This window comes from Bombina bombina, chromosome 5, assembly GCF_027579735.1.
Source record: "Bombina bombina isolate aBomBom1 chromosome 5, aBomBom1.pri, whole genome shotgun sequence".
Classification (NCBI taxonomy): Eukaryota; Metazoa; Chordata; class Amphibia; order Anura; family Bombinatoridae; genus Bombina; species Bombina bombina.
This window is the reverse complement of record NC_069503.1, coordinates 95,572,545-95,599,522: the sequence shown is the minus strand read 5'-3', so window position 1 is coordinate 95,599,522 and position 26,978 is coordinate 95,572,545. Positions and strand designations below refer to the sequence as shown.

General features: G+C 37.6%; 1 protein-coding gene across 1 annotated transcript in view; it reads right to left on the bottom strand.

Annotated features, from left to right (window-relative positions):
- Positions 1 to 4,010: 4,010 nt before the first annotated feature.
- The window catches only part of LOC128661351 (zinc finger protein 585A), a 1,234,370-nt gene continuing 1,211,402 nt past the window's right edge, over positions 4,011 to 26,978 (bottom strand). The window contains exons 9-11 of the mRNA XM_053715615.1: positions 16,950 to 17,956; positions 15,234 to 15,393; positions 4,011 to 9,741 (exon numbers count right to left, since the gene is read on the bottom strand). Of these exons, the coding sequence (XP_053571590.1) occupies positions 8,729 to 9,741; positions 15,234 to 15,393; positions 16,950 to 17,956 (2,180 nt within the window). The 3' untranslated portion in view covers positions 4,011 to 8,728. The remainder of the gene's footprint in view (positions 9,742 to 15,233; positions 15,394 to 16,949; positions 17,957 to 26,978) is intronic.

Here is a 26,978-nt window from a genome sequence, read left to right as displayed (position 1 = left end):
GTCTGGCTGGTGTGTAGTACCACCTGGATAGTAACTTGATTTGTATTTCTTGGACTATGGCTGAGACCGAGGATCGCTTAATCAGTCTAAACAATTTGATCCATTCTTCTTCTTCTATATTAGAATTAAGGTCCCTATTCCATGCTCTGGTATATGATGGTAATTGGGTGTGAGGAGTAGTTTGTATATCTTTGAGATCAGCCTCCTAGGGGGTATTATCCCTGTACATAGTGATTCAAAAGGGGTGAGATCTCTAAGAAAATTGTTTCTATTTTTGTGGTGTAATAGAAAGTGAGATAGTTGGTGGTATCTTAACCAAGAGGAAAAGACATTTCCATACTGTTAAGATTGGTATCATAGGGGAGGTCCTATTTGAAATGTGTGTACTGGTTGCTATTAATCTATCCCATTCTAGTATGGTTTCTGACATTAGGTGGTATTTGTTTAGCAGTTTCGGGCGCTTTGACGCATGAATCCATGCAAGGGTCGCTACATTGTTGGAGTAAAGGATCTGACCATCTATTCTGACTCATTGTTTTTGTGTTGTGTTATGAGACCACTCAGTCAGTCTCTGTAACAGTATAGCCTTTCTGTATAGTGCCAGGTCGGGAAAAACCAACCCCCCCCCCCCCTGTCTCTGGGGAGATAGAGTGTTTTTTTTGTGGATTCTGGGTTTTATCCCAGACCAAATAAACTGTTCTAGGGATCTTTGTAGGTGAGGCAGGAACTCAGTGGGTAGGTGGATTGGTACAGTTTGCATGACATAAAGGATACATGGCAGTATATTCATTTTAATTAGGCCTATTTTCCCCAGCCAGGATAAAGATTTATTCTTCCATGAGGATATGTCGTTAATGTGAGATAGTTGTTTTTGTATAAGTCAGTGGAGTTTGCTGATAAAAAGATGCCAAGATATTTCAGTTTGGAAGCGGCCAGGGGGACATTATAGTTTGTTGCTAAGAAATGGATTTGTTCGGGTGGAGCATTAATGTTAAGGAGCTCTGATTTTGATAGGTTCAAGAGGAAGTTAGATAGCTCACCGTATTCCTTGATCTCTTTCAGGAGCTCAGGTACAGATGTGTCAATATCAGTTAGAGTGTAGAGAACATCATCAGCGTATAATGCCTGTTTATGTTCTGTGTTGCCAACCTGAATCCCTTTGATGTTGGGGTTGAGTCTAACTTTTTGCGCTAGCGCTTCAATTGAGAGGGTGAACAGTAGTGGGGAAAGGGGGCACCCTTGACGGGTCCCATTAGAGATTGAAAATGTATTCGATAAAGTTCCGTTAATCCTAATTTGTGTGTTAGGAGCCGAATAGAGCGCAATGGTCATATTAAGGAATGACTCCCCAAATTTCATTGCCCTCATAACCTGACGTAGAAAATACCAGTCGACCCGGTCGAAGGCCTTCTCCGCGTCAGTCGAGAAAAATGCCATGGACACACCTTCAACCTGTGCAAAATTCAGCAACTGAATCACTTTATTGGTGTTATCTTGTGCTTCTCTACCGGGCACAAAGCCCACTTGATCGGTTGATATGAGGTGTGGTAAGTATTTGTTAAGACGGTTAGCTTAAATTTTGGCCAAAATTTTGATATCTAAATTTAATAACGAAATGGGTCTGAAATTGACTGGAGAGGTGGGGGGCTTACCCGGTTTAGGGATAACTGTAATAAACGCTTCAAGCATGGTGCCGGAAAGCGAAGGCTGTTCAATCAGATTATTAAATAATTGGAGCATCAGGGGTTCTAATGAAGCGCTGAATATTTTATAATACTTAAGGGAAAACCCGTCTGGGCCCGGACTCTTCCTGCTCGGGAAGTCCTTGATAGCCTGCGCAAGTTCCTCTGTGGAGATAAGCGCGTCTAAACTATTTCTTTGTTCGGGATCAAGCTGTGGTAGGTCTAAGGTTGCTAGATATTGATCTATTAGGAGAGTCTTAGCGGACACATCCTCAGGGAGGTCGTCCAGACCTGGGAGGTGAGCTGTGTTATGCAATGACTGATAGTATGAATGGAAAGAGCTTGCTATTTGTTTACTGCCCTTCAACACCGTCCCGTCGGGGTCCTGAATATAGTGTATGTGTGTTTTTAGCTGCTTTCTGCAGAAGGCTCTAGCCAACAACTTGCCAGGCTTGTTGCCTCCTTCGTAATATTGTTGTTTTACGTGCAGGGTCTTGCGATGATATGCCTCCTGAAGGTGTGCGTTTAATTCGGTTTTAGCCTTTTCTAGTATTTTCTTGGTGTCAAAGTCTAGTGGGTTTCTTTTATGACTTTCTTCTGTGTGTGCTATAGTCTGTAACAGTTGGGTATGTTTTAATCTATACTGTTTGTTGATTCGCGCTTTGTGCTTGAGGAAGTCTCCCCGTAGAACGCATTTGTGTGCTTCCCATACAGTGATAGGAGATATCTGTGAGGAAATGTTATGTAACAAGTAATCGTCTAGTGACTTCTGAATGTCTGCTCTAATTAAAGGGTTGTTCAGTAATGTATCGTCCAGTCTCCAGATGTATGTCATGGGGGGGAGGTCAGGCCACTGTACCGTGCATGTGACAGGAGCGTGGTCCGACCAGGTTATAGACCCAATAGAGCAGGGGGTGACCATGTTGAGGCCGTTCGAGTCAGTATAGAAGTAGTCTATGCAGGAGTACTTATTGTGTGGGGGAGAGAAAAAAGTAATGTCTTTACTTGCTGGGTGTAAAGTTCACCAAATGTCATGAAGTTGCAAACTTGAGATTGTGTTTTTTACGGATTTATATTGTTTTTTGATTAAACAATATAGTGGCATTGGCATGGACAGCATTACAAAAAAGACCTAAATTTATACATGACTATCATATTACAGCCAGCATATTATCAGACTGGGACAAGATCATATCCACCAGTACGCATATCTCATCTAAAACTGCTCCACTTACCCCAATTCTGGAACATATAGAACTCCCCTATTATCGCCTAGGTTTCTCATGATTGAAACCCTATAATCTTCGAACAGGTTCTGTTCATTTTGTCACGAGGGAGGGCAGGTTTAAAACACAATCAGAATTAGAAGAAGCTCATGAGGTGATATTCTCCTCTTGGCTTCACTATCATCAATTGATCCACTTTATTTCACATCATAAGTATAGAGAGGATCTTGGCAGGAAAACCACACCCTTTGAGGACTTATGCATTTTGCCAAAAGTTCCAACTCATCTCATTTCCAAGCTTTATAAAATACTGCTCAATCTCGATCCAACAAATCTCCCGTCATACACATACTCTTGGAAAAATGAACTAGATTGTGATATTGACGATGAGACCTGGTTCAACGCTTTTAGACTGACTAGAAAATCCTCAGTTTCAGCTTTAATTCAGGAAATACATATAAAACTTTTGTGTAGATGGTATTTGACCCCTTCCCGTCTACACAGGATTTACCCACTGCTAAACAACACTTGCTGGAGGGGATGTAGTGGAGAGGGTTCTCTCCTTCACATCTGGTGGTCTTGTCCCAGACTGCAGGAATTTTGGTATGGCATTCTTTCAGACATATCAGAAACACTAGAGTCTCAGGTCCCCCACAACCCATGCACTATTCTATTCCTCTCAATCCCTAAGATGTCCGGGCTGGGTAAACAACCATTACTACTAATTATGCTTACAGCTGCTAAAAAACTCATTCTGAAATATTGAAAAACACAAATAGTTCCCTCTAGGGAAGAGTGGAGAGTATTAATTACTGATCTACTGTCCCTTCAGAGGTATCATTACCTAAAACACATAAACTAGAGGTCCATGAGATGATGGTGGCAACCTGGCATAGATCAATATAAATCAGGCAATAAAATCCAGATAAACATGTTCCACTTATCATGATTTTTTTTTTCCTCTCTCATCTTTCTTTCTTCCCCCTTTAATACTCCTGTCTCTAACCAATTCCATTTCCTATCTCCAATTCATTCTTTAATATGAGAACCTTTATGAAAGCTTGTATTTATATTTGTTTACTATATAAAAAATTCAAAAATGTTTAACACCATGAGGAATTTATTGAAAAATTGTTATATCAAATGCATGGTTAAAGTTCCTCTTGTACATCCGTTCTTCAATAGAATAGACAACTTTGTTCAATCATGCATAGAACAAGCTGTTTAAGGACTATATCATTTTTTGCAATATATGAAAAATTGTTCTACATGATAATTGTATGGATGCACATGTTTTTCTCGTTGTCATTCTAATTATCTTAATAAAGATTTATGGGGGGAAAAAATGAAAAATTCCTCAAAGAAACCCATAAATAAATTTGCATAGCTGGGTGCGAACTTGGTACCCATTGCTGTGCCCTTCTGTTGAAGATAGTAAATTCCATGAAAAATAAAATAATTATTGGATAAGATGAACTCAATACATTTTAAAATAAACTCACATTGTTCAGTTTTTAAGTTAACATCTTTTTTAAGGAAATGGTTAACCACCATTAGTCCCAGTTTATGTTCAATGTTAGTATACAGAGAGGTCACATCGCATGTGACCATTATATATTTTTTGTTCCAAGAGACCTCTTTCAATAAGTTTAGTAGATGTGTGGAATCTCTTAAATAGGCAGGTAAGTTTACCACATATTTCTGTAGAAATGATCAATATACTGAGATAGATTAGAGGTTAAAGAATTGATCCCTGATATAATCGGGCACCCTGGTGGATTAATGAGGGATTTATGAATCTTGGGTAGGAAATGTCAATATATTCTTGAAAATGGGTGAAAACTATGTGTAATGGAAATATTAAATAATAAAATATAACTCTCATATTTAGTGTAAACTTCAAATGGTAGCAATAACATGCTGATGTAGTGTCTCATTAGTCAGAAGGAGGAACTAACGGTACTGTAAACTAGAACACTAAATATCATATCTAACCACAACAGAGGAAACTATATATAGAAATGTGATGATGTCCTATGTAAAAGCAGCCATATCAAAATTCTCGTTAAGTCCCTCCGGTTGGAGAGTCCTTAACTTTGAAATCCAAAAGGATTCTTTACGTCTGAGTGTGAGAAAAGCGTTAGTTTGAGATCTACTTATTTGTTCTATCGGAATGATTTTCATCATATTTTTGTTTTTATTTCCTTTATGTAAATGAGCACAGTGTCTAGACACACTGTGAGATGTTATCTTTTTCTTGATGTTATACGCATGTTCGCTACACCTCCTTTTTACCTTTCTATAAGTGCGGCCAACGTATTGGACCCCACATTGGCAGTACAGTAGGTATATGACAAAGGTGGATTCACATGTCATATGGCTCTTAATTGGAAATTGCTCATTTGTTTTATTGGACTTAAATGATGATGTCCCATGTTCTATATGTTTACACATCCCACATTGTTTTCTGAAACATTTGGACACGCTATTCTTATTAAGATTTACAGTTAAATCCTTATAATAGGATGTGATAGTATTTGTTTTTTTATCCCTTACTAGGTGCCAGGGTCGTCTTTAGTGTAGGTGCCCTTCTGTATACCACTTTAGGCTTGGGACCAACTATATCACGAAGTATGGTATCACTAGTTAAAACCGACCAATGTTTCCACAAGATCTTATTTATTTCTCGATGATTCGAGTTGAATTTTGTGACAAACAGCGGGGGATTAGATTCTTTGAAAGTTTCTTGTTTGGCTTTTTATCTTTGATGAAATATATGTCTCTATCATCTTCTCTAACTTTATTAAGGTTTCTTTCAATAAGATTTGCAGGGTATCCCTTTTCCAGGAAACTATTGCCAATAACTCTTGCCTGCTCATCATAGTACTGGATGGTGGAACAGTTTCTTCTAATTCTCCTGAACTGTCCATAAGGCACATTGTTTTTCCAACAACTATAATGATTACTCTTATAGTGTAGAAAGCTGTTGCAATCTACACTTTTAAAATAGGTTTTAGAAGAAACTGTTCCACCATCTGACCGCCCCAACAGGAGGTCCAAAAATTCAATAGAATATTTCTGGATATTGTGGGAGAAAGAGATACCAAAATTATTATTGTTCAAATGCTCAATGAACCCCACTACCTGTTCATAAGAGCCCCTAAAAATAAACAAAAGATCATCAATATAACTGCCATAGAACAATAGGTTTGCTGCAAATGGTGAATCATAGATGTACTGTTGCTCAAACGTTTCCATGAACAGATTTGGAAAACTTGGAGCGACCCTGGTCCCCATGGCCGTTCCCTTTATCTGTAAGTAAAACCTACTCTGATACAGAAAATAATCAAGTTTTAGAATAAATGTAATTAGTTCAATAAGAAAATCTATCTGAATATCAAGCATATGTCTTTTTCTAAGAAGTAACGTACCGATGATATACCCAACTCATGTTTGATGTTGAAGTATAATGCTCCGCTCCAACATCACATGTGACCCACCAACTGTCTTTGTCTATTGATACTCTATTGAATTTAAGTAGTAGATCTGATGAATCCTTAATATATGAAAGTAAAGATGTTACAAATTTCTGTAAAAATAAATCAAGATATACCCGCAATAATGGGCCGGCCTTGGGGTTTCACTGGATCCTTATGGATCTTGGGGAGGTGGTCGTAGAATGCAGTACCAGGATATTTGGGATATCAATAGTCTTTTTCTTGTTTTGTCATGATACCTTGTTCCAAACCAGGTTGTAAGATTTAATTTAACTGGTTCTGGTAAGCAATAGTAGGATCATGTTGAAGTGTCTGATAATAACCAGTTTCATTCAAAATCCTATTTGCTTCCACAATATAATCCTGGATGTCCTGCAACACTACCCCTCCCCCCTTGTCAGCTTGTCTAATGACCAAATTAGGGTCACTGTACAAGCTGGCTAAAATGTTACATTCACCTGGATTCAGGTTGTATTTGTACCTCAATTTTTTGCGGTCTTTTGATAACTTCTCTAAGTCTTCCAAAATTTATTTGAAAAAATATCAATATGGTTATTAGTAGCAGTTTTTGCAGGAATGAAGGAAGATCTCGGTTTCAAGTTAGAATGAATACATTTGTCAAACAAGTCTTCCATTAAGATTTCAGGCTCATACACAAAGAAACCCCCACTCACATGTGAGTCTATCGAGTCAGTGGTAATAGCCCTCAATTTATCATCCTTGATCTTTTTATCTGCAAAATATATTTGCAATGAAAGCTTTAACTTGTGCAACTATTGATGTCAACATATAGTTGTAAACATTACATTTATTTGAGGGACTAAAGGATAAACCTCTCCCTAAGACTCTTATGTCATCATCTGAAGGATCACGAGATGATAAATTAAAAATCCCATTCATTAGTTTTTGTAATTTATTCTTTTTGCGGGAGAGTGATTTACCTCTTGATCCCCATTTCCAAAGGGCCTTTTTACTCTTTGGGGTAATGAGGGTCCCGCTTGGGGCTGCCATATTGGGGGGGGGGGCCTGATTGTGATTGGCTTTTATTATTATTATTATGCTCGAATTGTCATGGTGATTTGTTTTGTTTCATTTTAATCTCTCTATATTGTTATTTTATATAGTGTTTTGTATACTAGTATAGGATTACAATCTTTATGCCAAAGTACTTTATCGGAATCATGCATTAGTCAATTGATTGTTATGTGCTTATGCTGATTAAAGATAAATCCTAAATTAATTTTAGATCACCATTGTGGGAATTTATTACCATATTGTCATTGATTCTCTATTGTTACAACTGTGCGAATTGTTCATTATTATATTATTATTGACTCTATATTAAGCGGGGAATTATGAAGATAGGATTGCAATCTATGTAGTGTCTTAAAAGTGTATTGGTGTACATTTTCTCCGAGTTATGTATGTGTTTATTCATTATCGATGGTTGTAGACAATTACTATGTATAACTTATTCCTAATTTATCTTTGTGAGGTCATTGCTGGGAGGGTTGGTTTGTTTGGGTTACCATATCAACTAATTACCTATTGATGATACATACAGGTGTATCTTGTTAATGGTTTGCCCTATTGGATTGTTTTATCCCTTTATATAGCAAGTGTATTTCATTTAATTTGTGTATAGCCTTAAAAGCCTCTGCAGAGGCTGAGGATCACGTCACTTTTATTAAAGTATATTTTTATCTATACATTCGCTGCTGATTTTTTTATGTGCATCTATCATCCCTAAACTCTTTGGGAGTTTTTTTGTGACCTGTTAACTCTTAATCAGTCAGCTGGGTGGCTGAGAAGCTCCAGCCTGCTTATATTGTACCTGGAGGTGATTCAGAACATGTAAGTGTGTTTATTTCCACAATACACACATTTTTGTACCAAACTGTGCTGGGTTATGTTTGCTCTGTCTCCCTTCATATAGGAATACCTTGAAATCTACAAGTGAGGATTCCCCTTTTAATAGCTGGCTGCTCATATCCTGTGATGTTCCAGTCTGCTCTGTTTGCACCCTCAGGTGCTATCCGTTTGTGAGTATCCACTTTGCTTACCTGTATTAACTCTGTGTATATGGTATTAGGCCATTGGGCGCCTCTGTTTTCTTAACCCCTAAATCATGAATTAAATCAAATTGATTTAAATCAAATTGATTTAAATCAAATCCACCCTGGGCTCACCTCATAAATGCTTGAGGTGCAAAAGGGGCCTCAAACAAGTGCAAAACTGTGCACATCAGGGGGTCACATGCAGTCATCATCAGCACTTGATATTGTGTGAGTGACAACTACATGTCACCCTCTGCACCAGGAGGTTAAACTGATTTCTTTGAATGAGTTTTCTGATGCCTAGTAAGAGTTGGTTTCATAGTAAAACATTTTCCACAGTCAGAACATGAAAATGCTTTCTCTCCTGTATGAATTTTCAGATGTGTAATAAGAGTTGATTTCTTAGTAAAACATTTACCACAGTCAGAACAAGAAAAGTCTTTCTCTCCTGTATGAATTTTCTGATGTGCAATAAGATGTGATTTCAGAGTAAAACATTTCCCACAGTCAGAACATGAAAAGGCTTTCTCTCCTGTATGAATTTTCTGATGTGCAATAAGATTTGGTTTCAAAGTAAAACATTTCCCACAGTCAGAACATGAAAATGCTTTCTCTCCTGTATGAATTTTCTGATGTGCAATAAGATTTGATTTCATAGTAAAACATTTCCCACAATCAGAACATGAAAAGGCTTTCTCTCCTGTATGAATTTTCAGATGTGTAATAAGAGTTGATTTCATAGTAAAACATTTCCCACAGTCAGAACATGAAAAGGCTTTCTCTCCTGTATGAATTTTCTGATGTGCAATAAGATTTGGTTTCAAAGTAAAACATTTCCCACAGTCAGAACATGAAAATGCTTTCTCTCCTGTATGAATTTTCTGATGTACAATAAGAGAAGGTTTCAAAGTAAAACATTTCCCACAGACAGAACATGAAAATGCTTTCTCTCCTGTATGAGTTTTCTGATGTACAATAAGCTGTGATTTCCGAGTAAAACATTTCCCACAGTCAAAACATGAAAATGCTTTCTCTCCTGTATGAGTTTTCTGATGCCTAACAAGATTTGATTTCTGAGTAAAACATTTCCCACAGTCAGAACATGAAAATGCTTTCTCTCCTGTGTGAATTCTCTGATGAGCAATAAAATGTGATTTCTGAGAAAAACATTTCCCACATTCAGAACATATATTTCCCACTTGGCTTCTTTGATTTTGAAGATGTAAAGAAGCATCTGCACTCTGATCATGAATAAGATTCTTGCAGTTTATGAATTCACCTATCAATAAGAAACACAATGGAAGTAATGTTATTAATTACATAATTATTTTATAATGAGAACATATAAACTGTTCTGATTTAGTCAGTCCCCTACATTCAATGTTCCCTCTAATTTTTGTTACAGCTGTGAAGACCTGCTACTGCTCTGAGCAAAAAACTGTTTTACACAACCTGACAACTAGGCAGCACTTAAATATTATATAATAATATAAATATTAAATGAAATAAAAAAATGACACTCTATACTTTAAATAATTAATTTTTATTAAGGTTTTATTACGAAGGCATAGACAATACATAGTATAAGATAAAATATATACACATACCTAAATTAAAGGTTTTTAAATAAAAGGTCCAGTTTCTTAAACAGGTGGCATTTTAGGAGTTTCACATCTGAGCCTGTATACTAGTCACATCTACTACACTGGGATGATGTGAGTCAATCAAAATTAAATCCAGTGCTCAGATATTAGCAGTATAATAAACTGGACTGCTAACAAAATGCCCTTTTCCCCTAAATATAAACAGGTTGGGACCCAGCTCTGAGTTGTCTCACAAAAACAAACACACATTCCCTTTAAACTTCTCTGAAGTAAATATACTATTTTATATCAACACTGTTGAAATAAAATGGGATATTTGCTTCAGTGACATTTAAAGGGAATGTGGGTACAGCAGGCTGTCCCTGAAAAATGTGAAAACCATGACAGATTAGATATGTGAAATTGAACTACAGCATTGTTGCTCTTATACATTCCAGAGTTACAACAATAACATATAAAAGTGGAATACATCATGCATCAATTAAAAGCTGACTTGTACAAAAAATATAAGGAGTAGCTACCTCTACCTAAGTATATATCAGCCAAAACAACACAAAGTGCAAACTATTAGGCCTCTATGCTAAACATAATAGGGGAAAATGGCATTGGCAATGGCAACTGCATAGTTAAACATATAACTATAAAAATACAGCAAATTAGCAAATATGGAGTATATAGATAAAATGGATTCATGTTAGTTTCTAGCCATATACAACTATGAAAAAAATGTAGCTAAAATGGCTTCACTTTTTGCCATGGTATGCACTGTATGGCTAAATACTACTGTATGCTACCTGCATGTGCACTAAATTGCTACTACTACTGTATTCTCGCTGCATGGGCACTGTATGGCTGAGTACTACTGTATGCTGTCGGCATGTGTACTGTATTGGCAGAGAGCCATACAGTGCACATGCAGACAGCATACAGTAGTACTCATACAGTGCACATGCAGACAGAATACAGTAGTACTCAGCCATACAGTTCACATGCAGACAGCATACAGTAGTACTCAGCCATACAGTTCACATGCAGACAGCATACATTAGTACTCAGCCATACAGTTCACATGCAGACAGCATGTACAGCAGTACTCAACCACACAATGCACATGCAGACAGCATACAGTAGTACTCAGCCATAAAGTGCAATTGCAGATAGCATACAGTGGCTGAGTACTACTGTATGCTGTCTGTATGTGTCCTGTGTGTGCAATGTATGTAGACCCTGTGAGTGAGAATTAATCGTAGAGTCTATATCCAAAGAACATGGGCAAAGCTTTTCCTATTAATGAAAAGCATAATTTATGTAAGAACTTACCTGATAAATTCATTTCTTTCATATTGGCAAGAGTCCATGAGCTAGTGACGTATGGGATATACAATCCTACCAGGAGGGGCAAAGTTTCCCAAACCTCAAAATGCCTATAAATACACCCCTCACCACACCCACAATTCAGCTTAATGAATAGCCAAGCAGTGGGGTGATAAAGAAAGGAGTAAAAAGCATCAACAAAAGAAATTTGGAAATAATTGTGCTTTATACAAAAAATCATAACCACCATAAAAAGGGTGGGCCTCATGGACTCTTGCCAATATGAAAGAAATTAATTTATCAGTTAAGTTCTTACATAAATTATGTTTTCTTTCATGTAATTGGCAAGAGTCCATGAGCTAGTGACGTATGGGATAGCAATACCCAAGATGTGGAACTCCACGCAAGGGGTCACTAGAGAGGGAGGGATAAAAATAAAAACAGCCATTTTCCGCTGAAAAAGAATAATCCACAACCCAAAAAAATAAGTTTATTCTCATAAATGAAAAACTTAAATCAAAAGCAGAAGAATCAAACTGAAACAGCTGCCTGAAGAACTTTTCTACCAAAAACTGCTTCTGAAGAAGCAAATACATAAAAACGGTAGAATTTAGTAAATGTATGCAAAGAGGACCAAGTTGCCGCTTTGCAAATCTGATCAACTGAAGCTTCATTCTTAAAGGCCCACAAAGTAAAGACTGATCTAGTAGAATGAGCTGTAATTCTCTGAGGCGGGGCCTGACCCGACTCCAAATAAGCTTGATGAATCAAAAGTTTTACCAAAGAAGCCAAGGAAATAGCAGAAGCCTTCAGACCTTTCCTAGGACCAGAAAATAAAATAAATAGACTGGAAGTCTTCCTGAAATCTTTAGTAGCTTCCACATAATATTTCAAAGCTCTTAACACATCCAAAGAATGTAAGGATTCTTAGGATTAGGACACAAGAAAGGGACAACAATTTCTCTACTAATGTTGTTAGAATTTACAAGCTTAGGTAAAAATTGAAAAGAAGTCCGCAAAACTGCCTTATCCTGATGAAAAATCAGAAAAGGAGACTCACAAGAAAGAGCAGATAGCTCAGAAACTCTTCTAGCAGAAGAGATAGCCAAAAGGAACAACACTTTCCAAGAATGCATAGGCTCAAATGGAGGAGCCTGTAAAGCCTTCAAAACCAAATTAAGACTCCAAGAAGGAGAGATTGATTTAATGACAGGCTTAATACGAACTAAAGCCTGTACAAAACATTGAATATCAGGAAGTATAGCAATTTTTCTGTGAAATAAAAGGAACTTGCAGACAAACCCTTATCCAAACCATCCTGAAGAAACTGTAAAATTCTAGGAATTCTAAAAGAATGCCAGGAGAATTTATGAGAAGAACACCATGAAATGTAAGTCTTCCAACTCTATAATAAATATTTCTAGAGAGAGATTTACGAGCCTATAACATAATTTTAATCACTGAGTCAGAGAAACCTCTATGACTTAGTACTAAGCGTTCAATTTCCATACCTTCAAATTTAATGATTTGAGATCCTGATGGAAAAACGGACCTTGAGATAGTAGGTCCAGCCTTAACGGAAGTGGCCAAGGTTGGCAACTGGAAATCCAAACCAGATCCGCATAGCAGAACCTGTGTGGCCATGCTGGAGCCACCAGCAACACAAACGATTGTTCCATGATGATTTTGGAGATCAATCTTGGAAGAAGAACTAGAGGCGGGAAAATGTAAGCACGATGATAACACCAAGGAAGTGTCAGCGCATCCACTGCTTCCGCCTGAACATCCCTGGACCTGGACAGGTATCTGGGAAGTTTCTTGTTTAGATGAGATGCCATGAGATCTATCTCTGGAAGACCCCACATCTGAACAATCTGAGAAAACACATCTGGATGGAGAGACCACTCCCCTGGATGTAAAGTCTGACAGCTGAGATAATCCGCCTCCCAATTGTCTACACCTAGGATATGTACCGCAGAGATTAGACAGGAGCTGGATTCCACCCAAGCAAGTATCCGAGATACTTCTTTCATAGCTTGAGGACTGTGAGTCCCACCCTGATGATTGACATATGCCACTGTTGTGATATTGACTGTCTGAAAACAAATGAACGGTTCTCTCTTTAACAAAGGCCAAAACTGAAGAGCTCTGAGAATTGCACGGAGTTCTAAAATATTTACTGGTAATCTCGCCTCTTGAGATTTCCAAACCCATCGTGCTGTCAGAGATCCCCAAACAGCTCCCCAACCTGAAAGACTTGCATCTGTTGTGATCACAGTCCAGGTTGGCCGAACAAAATAAGCCCCTTGAACTAAAAGATGGTGATCTATCCACCACGTCAGAGAACGTAGAACATTGGGATTTAAGGATATTAATTGTGATATCTTTGTATAATCCCTGCACCATTGGTTCAGCATACAAAGCTGTAGAGGTCTCATGTGAAAATGAGCAAAGGGGATCACGTCCGATGCTGCAGTCATGAGACCTAAAACTTCCATGCACATAGCCACTGAAGGGAATGACTGAGACTGAAGGTGCCGGCAGGCTGCAACCAATTTTAAACGTCTCTTGTCTGTTAGAGACAGAGTCATGGACACTGAATCTATCTGGAAGCCTAAAAAGGTGACCCTTGTCTGAAGAATCAAGAAACTTTTTGGTAAATTGATCCTCCAAACATGTTTCCGAAGAAACAACACTAGTTGATTCGTGTGAGATTCTGCAGAATGTAAAGACTGAGCTAGTACCAAGATATCGTCCAAATAAGGAAACACCACAATACCCTGTTCTCTGATTACAGAGAGTAGGGCACCTAGAACCTTTGAAAAGATTATTGGAGCTGTTGCTAGGCCAAATGGAAGAGCAACAAATTGGTAATGCTTGTCTAGAAAAGAGAATCTCAAGAACTGATAATGTTCTGGATGAATCGGAATATGAAGGTATGCATCCTGCAAGTCTATTGTGGACATATAATGTCCTCGATGAACAAAAGGCAGAATAGTCCTTATAATCACCATCTTGAAAGTTGGTACTCTTACATAACGATTCAAAATTTTCAGATCCAGAACTGGTCTGTATACATTTTCCTTCTTTGGGACAATGAATAGATTTGAATAAAACCCCAAACCTTGTTCCTGAAAAGGAACTGGCATGATTACCCCTGAAGACTCCAGATCTGAAACACACTTCAGGAAAGCCTGAGCTTTTACTGGAGTTGCTGGGATACGTGAGAGAAAAAAATCTTCTCACAGGAGGTCTTACTCTTAATCCTATTCAATACCCTTGAGAGACAATGCTCTGAATCCATTGATTTTGGACAGAATTTATCCAAATATTTTTGAAGAACCTTAATCTGCCCCCTACCAGCTGAGCTGGAATGAGGGCCGCACCTTCATGCGGACTTAGGGGCTGACTTTGGTTTCTTAAATGGTTTGGATTTATTCCAATTTGAGGAAGGCTTCCAATTGGAAACAGATTCCTTGGGTGAAGGATTAAGTTTTTGTTCCTTATTTTGATGAAAGTAACGAAAACGGTTAGAAGCCTTAGATTTACCCTTAGGTTTTTTATTCTGAGGCAGAAAAACTCCCTTTCCCCCAGTAACAGTTGAAATAATAGAATCCAACTGAGAACCAAATAAATTATTACCTTGGAAAGAAAGAGATGGTAATCTAGTTTTAGATGTCATATCAGCATTCCAATATTTAAGCCACAAAGCTCTTCTAGCTAAAATAGCTAAAGACATGGATCTAACATCGATTTTGATAATATAAAAAATGGCATCACAAATAAAATGATTAGCATATTGCAATAAGCGAATGAAGGAAGGAAGATCTCGGTTTCAAGTTAGAATGAATACATTTGTCAAACAAGTCTTCCATTAAGATTTCAGGCTCATACACAAAGAAACCCCCACTCACATGTGAGTCTATCGAGTCAGTGGTAATAGCCCTCAATTTATCATCCTTGATCTTTTTATCTGCAAAATATATTTGCAATGAAAGCTTTAACTTGTGCAACTATTGATGTCAACATATAGTTGTAAACATTACATTTATTTGAGGGACTAAAGGATAAACCTCTCCCTAAGACTCTTATGTCATCATCTGAAGGATCACGAGATGATAAATTAAAAATCCCATTCATTAGTTTTTGTAATTTATTCTTTTTGCGGGAGAGTGATTTACCTCTTGATCCCCATTTCCAAAGGGCCTTTTTACTCTTTGGGGTAATGAGGGTCCCGCTTGGGGCTGCCATATTGGGGGGGGGGGCCTGATTGTGATTGGCTTTTATTATTATTATTATGCTCGAATTGTCATGGTGATTTGTTTTGTTTCATTTTAATCTCTCTATATTGTTATTTTATATAGTGTTTTGTATACTAGTATAGGATTACAATCTTTATGCCAAAGTACTTTATCGGAATCATGCATTAGTCAATTGATTGTTATGTGCTTATGCTGATTAAAGATAAATCCTAAATTAATTTTAGATCACCATTGTGGGAATTTATTACCATATTGTCATTGATTCTCTATTGTTACAACTGTGCGAATTGTTCATTATTATATTATTATTGACTCTATATTAAGCGGGGAATTATGAAGATAGGATTGCAATCTATGTAGTGTCTTAAAAGTGTATTGGTGTACATTTTCTCCGAGTTATGTATGTGTTTATTCATTATCGATGGTTGTAGACAATTACTATGTATAACTTATTCCTAATTTATCTTTGTGAGGTCATTGCTGGGAGGGTTGGTTTGTTTGGGTTACCATATCAACTAATTACCTATTGATGATACATACAGGTGTATCTTGTTAATGGTTTGCCCTATTGGATTGTTTTATCCCTTTATATAGCAAGTGTATTTCATTTAATTTGTGTATAGCCTTAAAAGCCTCTGCAGAGGCTGAGGATCACGTCACTTTTATTAAAGTATATTTTTATCTATACATTCGCTGCTGATTTTTTTATGTGCATCTATCATCCCTAAACTCTTTGGGAGTTTTTTTGTGACCTGTTAACTCTTAATCAGTCAGCTGGGTGGCTGAGAAGCTCCAGCCTGCTTATATTGTACCTGGAGGTGATTCAGAACATGTAAGTGTGTTTATTTCCACAATACACACATTTTTGTACCAAACTGTGCTGGGTTATGTTTGCTCTGTCTCCCTTCATATAGGAATACCTTGAAATCTACAAGTGAGGATTCCCCTTTTAATAGCTGGCTGCTCATATCCTGTGATGTTCCAGTCTGCTCTGTTTGCACCCTCAGGTGCTATCCGTTTGTGAGTATCCACTTTGCTTACCTGTATTAACTCTGTGTATATGGTATTAGGCCATTGGGCGCCTCTGTTTTCTTAACCCCTAAATCATGAATTAAATCAAATTGATTTAAATCAAATTGATTTAAATCAAATCCACCCTGGGCTCACCTCATAAATGCTTGAGGTGCAAAAGGGGCCTCAAACAAGTGCAAAACTGTGCACATCAGGGGGTCACATGCAGTCATCATCAGCACTTGATATTGTGTGAGTGACAACTACATGTCACCCTCTGCACCAGGAGGTTAAACTGATTTCTTTGAATGAGTTTTCTGATGCCTAGTAAGAGTTGGTTTCATAGTAAAACATTTTCCACAGTCAGAACATGAAAATGCTTTCTCTCCTGTATGAATTTTCAGATGTGTAATAAGAGTTGATTTCTTAGTAAAACATTTACCACAGTCAGAACAAGAAAAGTCTTTCTCTCCTGTATGAATTTTCTGATGTGCAATAAGATGTGATTTCAGAGTAAAACATTTCCCACAGTCAGAACATGAAAAGGCTTTCTCTCCTGTATGAATTTTCTGATGTGCAATAAGATTTGGTTTCAAAGTAAAACATTTCCCACAGTCAGAACATGAAAATGCTTTCTCTCCTGTATGAATTTTCTGATGTGCAATAAGATTTGATTTCATAGTAAAACATTTCCCACAATCAGAACATGAAAAGGCTTTCTCTCCTGTATGAATTTTCAGATGTGTAATAAGAGTTGATTTCATAGTAAAACATTTCCCACAGTCAGAACATGAAAAGGCTTTCTCTCCTGTATGAATTTTCTGATGTGCAATAAGATTTGGTTTCAAAGTAAAACATTTCCCACAGTCAGAACATGAAAATGCTTTCTCTCCTGTATGAATTTTCTGATGTACAATAAGAGAAGGTTTCAAAGTAAAACATTTCCCACAGACAGAACATGAAAATGCTTTCTCTCCTGTATGAGTTTTCTGATGTACAATAAGCTGTGATTTCCGAGTAAAACATTTCCCACAGTCAAAACATGAAAATGCTTTCTCTCCTGTATGAGTTTTCTGATGCCTAACAAGATTTGATTTCTGAGTAAAACATTTCCCACAGTCAGAACATGAAAATGCTTTCTCTCCTGTGTGAATTCTCTGATGAGCAATAAAATGTGATTTCTGAGAAAAACATTTCCCACATTCAGAACATATATTTCCCACTTGGCTTCTTTGATTTTGAAGATGTAAAGAAGCATCTGCACTCTGATCATGAATAAGATTCTTGCAGTTTATGAATTCACCTATCAATAAGAAACACAATGGAAGTAATGTTATTAATTACATAATTATTTTATAATGAGAACATATAAACTGTTCTGATTTAGTCAGTCCCCTACATTCAATGTTCCCTCTAATTTTTGTTACAGCTGTGAAGACCTGCTACTGCTCTGAGCAAAAAACTGTTTTACACAACCTGACAACTAGGCAGCACTTAAATATTATATAATAATATAAATATTAAATGAAATAAAAAAATGACACTCTATACTTTAAATAATTAATTTTTATTAAGGTTTTATTACGAAGGCATAGACAATACATAGTATAAGATAAAATATATACACATACCTAAATTAAAGGTTTTTAAATAAAAGGTCCAGTTTCTTAAACAGGTGGCATTTTAGGAGTTTCACATCTGAGCCTGTATACTAGTCACATCTACTACACTGGGATGATGTGAGTCAATCAAAATTAAATCCAGTGCTCAGATATTAGCAGTATAATAAACTGGACTGCTAACAAAATGCCCTTTTCCCCTAAATATAAACAGGTTGGGACCCAGCTCTGAGTTGTCTCACAAAAACAAACACACATTCCCTTTAAACTTCTCTGAAGTAAATATACTATTTTATATCAACACTGTTGAAATAAAATGGGATATTTGCTTCAGTGACATTTAAAGGGAATGTGGGTACAGCAGGCTGTCCCTGAAAAATGTGAAAACCATGACAGATTAGATATGTGAAATTGAACTACAGCATTGTTGCTCTTATACATTCCAGAGTTACAACAATAACATATAAAAGTGGAATACATCATGCATCAATTAAAAGCTGACTTGTACAAAAAATATAAGGAGTAGCTACCTCTACCTAAGTATATATCAGCCAAAACAACACAAAGTGCAAACTATTAGGCCTCTATGCTAAACATAATAGGGGAAAATGGCATTGGCAATGGCAACTGCATAGTTAAACATATAACTATAAAAATACAGCAAATTAGCAAATATGGAGTATATAGATAAAATGGATTCATGTTAGTTTCTAGCCATATACAACTATGAAAAAAATGTAGCTAAAATGGCTTCACTTTTTGCCATGGTATGCACTGTATGGCTAAATACTACTGTATGCTACCTGCATGTGCACTAAATTGCTACTACTACTGTATTCTCGCTGCATGGGCACTGTATGGCTGAGTACTACTGTATGCTGTCGGCATGTGTACTGTATTGGCAGAGAGCCATACAGTGCACATGCAGACAGCATACAGTAGTACTCATACAGTGCACATGCAGACAGAATACAGTAGTACTCAGCCATACAGTTCACATGCAGACAGCATACAGTAGTACTCAGCCATACAGTTCACATGCAGACAGCATACATTAGTACTCAGCCATACAGTTCACATGCAGACAGCATGTACAGCAGTACTCAACCACACAATGCACATGCAGACAGCATACAGTAGTACTCAGCCATAAAGTGCAATTGCAGATAGCATACAGTGGCTGAGTACTACTGTATGCTGTCTGTATGTGTCCTGTGTGTGCAATGTATGTAGACCCTGTGAGTGAGAATTAATCGTAGAGTCTATATCCAAAGAACATGGGCAAAGCTTTTCCTATTAATGAAAAGCATAATTTATGTAAGAACTTACCTGATAAATTCATTTCTTTCATATTGGCAAGAGTCCATGAGCTAGTGACGTATGGGATATACAATCCTACCAGGAGGGGCAAAGTTTCCCAAACCTCAAAATGCCTATAAATACACCCCTCACCACACCCACAATTCAGCTTAATGAATAGCCAAGCAGTGGGGTGATAAAGAAAGGAGTAAAAAGCATCAACAAAAGAAATTTGGAAATAATTGTGCTTTATACAAAAAATCATAACCACCATAAAAAGGGTGGGCCTCATGGACTCTTGCCAATATGAAAGAAATTAATTTATCAGTTAAGTTCTTACATAAATTATGTTTTCTTTCATGTAATTGGCAAGAGTCCATGAGCTAGTGACGTATGGGATAGCAATACCCAAGATGTGGAACTCCACGCAAGGGGTCACTAGAGAGGGAGGGATAAAAATAAAAACAGCCATTTTCCGCTGAAAAAGAATAATCCACAACCCAAAAAAATAAGTTTATTCTCATAAATGAAAAACTTAAATCAAAAGCAGAAGAATCAAACTGAAACAGCTGCCTGAAGAACTTTTCTACCAAAAACTGCTTCTGAAGAAGCAAATACATAAAAACGGTAGAATTTAGTAAATGTATGCAAAGAGGACCAAGTTGCCGCTTTGCAAATCTGATCAACTGAAGCTTCATTCTTAAAGGCCCACAAAGTAAAGACTGATCTAGTAGAATGAGCTGTAATTCTCTGAGGCGGGGCCTGACCCGACTCCAAATAAGCTTGATGAATCAAAAGTTTTACCAAAGAAGCCAAGGAAATAGCAGAAGCCTTCAGACCTTTCCTAGGACCAGAAAATAAAATAAATAGACTGGAAGTCTTCCTGAAATCTTTAGTAGCTTCCACATAATATTTCAAAGCTCTTAACACATCCAAAGAATGTAAGGATTCTTAGGATTAGGACACAAGAAAGGGACAACAATTTCTCTACTAATGTTGTTAGAATTTACAAGCTTAGGTAAAAATTGAAAAGAAGTCCGCAAAACTGCCTTATCCTGATGAAAAATCAGAAAAGGAGACTCACAAGAAAGAGCAGATAGCTCAGAAACTCTTCTAGCAGAAGAGATAGCCAAAAGGAACAACACTTTCCAAGAATGCATAGGCTCAAATGGAGGAGCCTGTAAAGCCTTCAAAACCAAATTAAGACTCCAAGAAGGAGAGATTGATTTAATGACAGGCTTAATACGAACTAAAGCCTGTACAAAACATTGAATATCAGGAAGTATAGCAATTTTTCTGTGAAATAAAAGGAACTTGCAGACAAACCCTTATCCAAACCATCCTGAAGAAACTGTAAAATTCTAGGAATTCTAAAAGAATGCCAGGAGAATTTATGAGAAGAACACCATGAAATGTAAGTCTTCCAACTCTATAATAAATATTTCTAGAGAGAGATTTACGAGCCTATAACATAATTTTAATCACTGAGTCAGAGAAACCTCTATGACTTAGTACTAAGCGTTCAATTTCCATACCTTCAAATTTAATGATTTGAGATCCTGATGGAAAAACGGACCTTGAGATAGTAGGTCCAGCCTTAACGGAAGTGGCCAAGGTTGGCAACTGGAAATCCAAACCAGATCCGCATAGCAGAACCTGTGTGGCCATGCTGGAGCCACCAGCAACACAAACGATTGTTCCATGATGATTTTGGAGATCAATCTTGGAAGAAGAACTAGAGGCGGGAAAATGTAAGCACGATGATAACACCAAGGAAGTGTCAGCGCATCCACTGCTTCCGCCTGAACATCCCTGGACCTGGACAGGTATCTGGGAAGTTTCTTGTTTAGATGAGATGCCATGAGATCTATCTCTGGAAGACCCCACATCTGAACAATCTGAGAAAACACATCTGGATGGAGAGACCACTCCCCTGGATGTAAAGTCTGACAGCTGAGATAATCCGCCTCCCAATTGTCTACACCTAGGATATGTACCGCAGAGATTAGACAGGAGCTGGATTCCACCCAAGCAAGTATCCGAGATACTTCTTTCATAGCTTGAGGACTGTGAGTCCCACCCTGATGATTGACATATGCCACTGTTGTGATATTGACTGTCTGAAAACAAATGAACGGTTCTCTCTTTAACAAAGGCCAAAACTGAAGAGCTCTGAGAATTGCACGGAGTTCTAAAATATTTACTGGTAATCTCGCCTCTTGAGATTTCCAAACCCATCGTGCTGTCAGAGATCCCCAAACAGCTCCCCAACCTGAAAGACTTGCATCTGTTGTGATCACAGTCCAGGTTGGCCGAACAAAATAAGCCCCTTGAACTAAAAGATGGTGATCTATCCACCACGTCAGAGAACGTAGAACATTGGGATTTAAGGATATTAATTGTGATATCTTTGTATAATCCCTGCACCATTGGTTCAGCATACAAAGCTGTAGAGGTCTCATGTGAAAATGAGCAAAGGGGATCACGTCCGATGCTGCAGTCATGAGACCTAAAACTTCCATGCACATAGCCACTGAAGGGAATGACTGAGACTGAAGGTGCCGGCAGGCTGCAACCAATTTTAAACGTCTCTTGTCTGTTAGAGACAGAGTCATGGACACTGAATCTATCTGGAAGCCTAAAAAGGTGACCCTTGTCTGAAGAATCAAGAAACTTTTTGGTAAATTGATCCTCCAAACATGTTTCCGAAGAAACAACACTAGTTGATTCGTGTGAGATTCTGCAGAATGTAAAGACTGAGCTAGTACCAAGATATCGTCCAAATAAGGAAACACCACAATACCCTGTTCTCTGATTACAGAGAGTAGGGCACCTAGAACCTTTGAAAAGATTATTGGAGCTGTTGCTAGGCCAAATGGAAGAGCAACAAATTGGTAATGCTTGTCTAGAAAAGAGAATCTCAAGAACTGATAATGTTCTGGATGAATCGGAATATGAAGGTATGCATCCTGCAAGTCTATTGTGGACATATAATGTCCTCGATGAACAAAAGGCAGAATAGTCCTTATAATCACCATCTTGAAAGTTGGTACTCTTACATAACGATTCAAAATTTTCAGATCCAGAACTGGTCTGTATACATTTTCCTTCTTTGGGACAATGAATAGATTTGAATAAAACCCCAAACCTTGTTCCTGAAAAGGAACTGGCATGATTACCCCTGAAGACTCCAGATCTGAAACACACTTCAGGAAAGCCTGAGCTTTTACTGGAGTTGCTGGGATACGTGAGAGAAAAAAATCTTCTCACAGGAGGTCTTACTCTTAATCCTATTCAATACCCTTGAGAGACAATGCTCTGAATCCATTGATTTTGGACAGAATTTATCCAAATATTTTTGAAGAACCTTAATCTGCCCCCTACCAGCTGAGCTGGAATGAGGGCCGCACCTTCATGCGGACTTAGGGGCTGACTTTGGTTTCTTAAATGGTTTGGATTTATTCCAATTTGAGGAAGGCTTCCAATTGGAAACAGATTCCTTGGGTGAAGGATTAAGTTTTTGTTCCTTATTTTGATGAAAGTAACGAAAACGGTTAGAAGCCTTAGATTTACCCTTAGGTTTTTTATTCTGAGGCAGAAAAACTCCCTTTCCCCCAGTAACAGTTGAAATAATAGAATCCAACTGAGAACCAAATAAATTATTACCTTGGAAAGAAAGAGATGGTAATCTAGTTTTAGATGTCATATCAGCATTCCAATATTTAAGCCACAAAGCTCTTCTAGCTAAAATAGCTAAAGACATGGATCTAACATCGATTTTGATAATATAAAAAATGGCATCACAAATAAAATGATTAGCATATTGCAATAAGCGAATAATGCTAGATATGTCAGAATCCATTTATTGTTGCACTAAATTCTCCAACCAGAAAGTTGATGCAGCCGCAACATCAGCCAAAGAAATTGCAGGTCTAAGAAGATGACCTGAATATAAATAGGCTTTCCTTAGATAAGATTCAAGCTTCCTATCTAAAGGATCCTTAAAGGAAGTACTATCTTCCATAGGAATAGTGGTACGTTTAACAAGAGTAGAAATAGCCCCATCAACTTTGGGGATTTTTTCCCAAAACTCTATAGAATTTGCTGGTAAAGGATACAATTTTTTAAACCTTGAAGAAGGAATAAAAGAAGTACAGTACCTGGCTTATTCCATTCCTTAGAAATCATATCAGAAATAGCCTCTGGAATAGGAAAAACCACTGGAGAAACCACAGGAGGTTTAAAAACAGCATTTAAACGTTTATTAGACTTAACGTCAAGAGGACTGGTTACCTCAATATCCAAAGTAATTAACACTTCTTTTAATAAAGAACGCATATACTCTATTTTAAATAAATAAGTAGATTTGTCAGTGTCAATGTCTGAGGAAGAATCTTCTGTATGAGATAGATCCTCATCAGAAGAGGATTCATTATTATGTTGTTGGTCATTTGAAATTTCATCAACTCAATGAGAAGTTTTAAAAGACCTTTTACGTTTATTAGAAGGTGGAAATGCAGACAAAGCCTTCTGGATAGAATCAGAAACAAATTCTTTAAACTTCATAGGTATATCATGTACATTAGAAGTTGAAGGAACTGCAACTGGCAATATACTATTACTGATGGACACACTATCTGCATGTAAAAGTTTATCATGGGGGGCGTGTCCTAGCAGCCGCCATATCCAGACGCAAAATGTAAAGGCTCCAAGCTACATAAAGAAAGTATGTCGTTTATTTATTCATCAACCAGAAGTTCAGAGTTCTCTTTGACAGAATTGGATATATGAAGCACAGCTGAACCGATTGATATCTTTTACAAGGAGACTGCTTATACAGAACCGTTATCCAGGGCGTCTGGATGGGCACAACAGCGGCGTTTACCATCTGAATATCCCCCCCCCCCCGATCTTCCGGGTAAAGCAGATTAATTTCATTGCTAACACTAGGGAGTGAAACCACTGGACAATATGGATAAGACATCGAACAATCAGCTACAAACCCTCCTGGCTGCCCTTGCTAAGAAAATAGACACTAAGTTCACCCATTTGTTATATATCGTGAAAGCCCGCCCTCAAAAGGAACAGTGTGCTAAATTGCAAATGGCGACTACAGAGGAGCAGGAGCGGCAGCATGGCCATTCACAACCGCATCTTAGCACAGCTGTGATTACCCCTTCCACCCCAGTATCCCAGAAGGCTCCGAACATGAGAACTCAGGATGCTAGCATGCTGCGCCAAAGCAACGGGGACTTAGATGACGCCTCTATCTATTTCACCCTCGGGATTGAGAGAGTTATTAAAGGGAAGCAGGTACAAGTACAGGGGGGAGCGGCCGACCACCCGATGTGCTGTGAGGAGTTTCCCAATGTTCCGGTGTTGACCGGAGACCTGCATATTCATGGGGGTAACACTCTAGATGGGACTGATGTGAACCTGATCTCCTATGCAAGCCTGCAGCTCTTGTCCCCGGTGCCTCGAATGCAGTTTGAGAGGTCCTTGTGTTTGCACCTGCTTGTCGCATCCTCTATCTGGAGCTCATTCTACAACGGTGATATGATCAGTGGCATCAGAAGGGGGATCAGGTAACTTTGTCTAGACATTGATAGCTTCTTCATTTTTGTCGGACCCCCACAAGTTGATGGTGACTGTTTAATTATGAGACTGGGTTACTGGTTTTCTACACCTTGTTCAAATGTTTATATGTTGACGCAGAGGTTACTACAGGAGATTGCATTGTTTGGGACACTGTTTTATATGTTTTTGTTCATACAGGCTGCTTGACTGTGCAATTTTCTAATCGTGAATGACAACTCTCTAGTCTGATGCCCAGTTGAGGATCCTACCCATTACTTTAATTCACCCACTCTATTTTAAATTTTTAGTATATATGTCTGTACAGTTGGGGCTTGTGAATTCTACACAGACTAGAGATGTCCTTGGGGCTATTTATGTATGCAGTCCCCCTATTTAAGGGATGTGGTTGAGAGCCATCAAAGCCCATATTAGCTTGATAATTACCACTTTCCAAAGAGGGGGAGCCACTGAGGGGGCCCATCTTTCTGAATCACCTCAAATGTCTCACATTAGCACCTACTCCCTAGTCCAATTTCCTTATTTCATTTCCATAGGACTCACCCATTTAGGTGAATATCTTGGCGGTATTAATCCGCCACTGATTTAAAATTTGTTGTCATACCAAATATTTGGTGTATACTATAATTTTCTCTGTTTATTAAATTGTACATCTCAGTTAAGGTGGTTTGTTATTTTGATATACAGTTCAAGGTAAAATATAATTCTATTATTTCATTCTATTATTTGTCTTGGTATAAGCTGTTCCTACATTTTTCCTTAAAAGAGAAACTGAGGTTAGTTTATTAAAGCATTCAGCTACAGGAGATAGAGAGATGTGTTGATAGCCCACTGATAATCAAAGTCTAACATTCACTGACCTGATCTCTAATACTGTGCATCTAGTAGGAGCAACTTTTAATGCTTTCCTATATTTTGTAAAATTTCAGATATCACATACATTTCTTTTATACTCACTATATCACACTATAGGATGTATAAGTTGTTCAGGATACTTATACTATATAAATTTACTTTGTTTTCACATAGGAAACAAAAGAATAAAAGAGGTAATGCTAGATTATGTCTATTTTACTTTACATTCGCATACATTGTTCTGTATTTCCAGTTTGTACAGTATATGTCTGGAGAGTTACATGTATGATGTTTACACTGAGATTTCATTGCTCTTTTATATGTTGATATTTCACTGTCACTCAGATAAGCAATGCATTGTATGCAAAATTTACCAAAAACAAATACGAAATGTATAATATGTTTTTATGTTATATTCCTAGTTTTGCCTCAATAAAAAAACTATGATTCAAAAAAAAAAAAAAAAAAAAGTTTATCATGACAACTATTACAAATGACATTCGGAGAAATAATTTCCACAATCTTACAACAAATGCACTTAGCTTTGGTAGAACCGATGTCAGGCAGCAAAGTTCCAGCAGACACTTCTGAGGCAGGATCAGATTGAGACATCTTGCAAAATGTAAAAGAAAAAACAACATATAAAGCAAAATTATAAATTTTCTTATGTGACAGTTTCAGGAATGGGAAAAAAAATGCAAATAGCATAGCCCTCTGATAGAGAAAAAGGCAAGAGGCAAACATCAAAGCGGTATTAAAATAATGAAAAAGTTTGGTGCCAAGTATGATGCACAATGGAACTGAAAACTTTTTTGGCGCCAATAATAACCGGACATGAAACACTTGCATCACTAATGACGCAACTGTATGTAAGGCTTCGGCGTCAACTATGACGCCGGAAATGACGAAGTTGCGTCATAGACGTATTTTTCACGCCAAAAAAAATTTTGCGCCAAG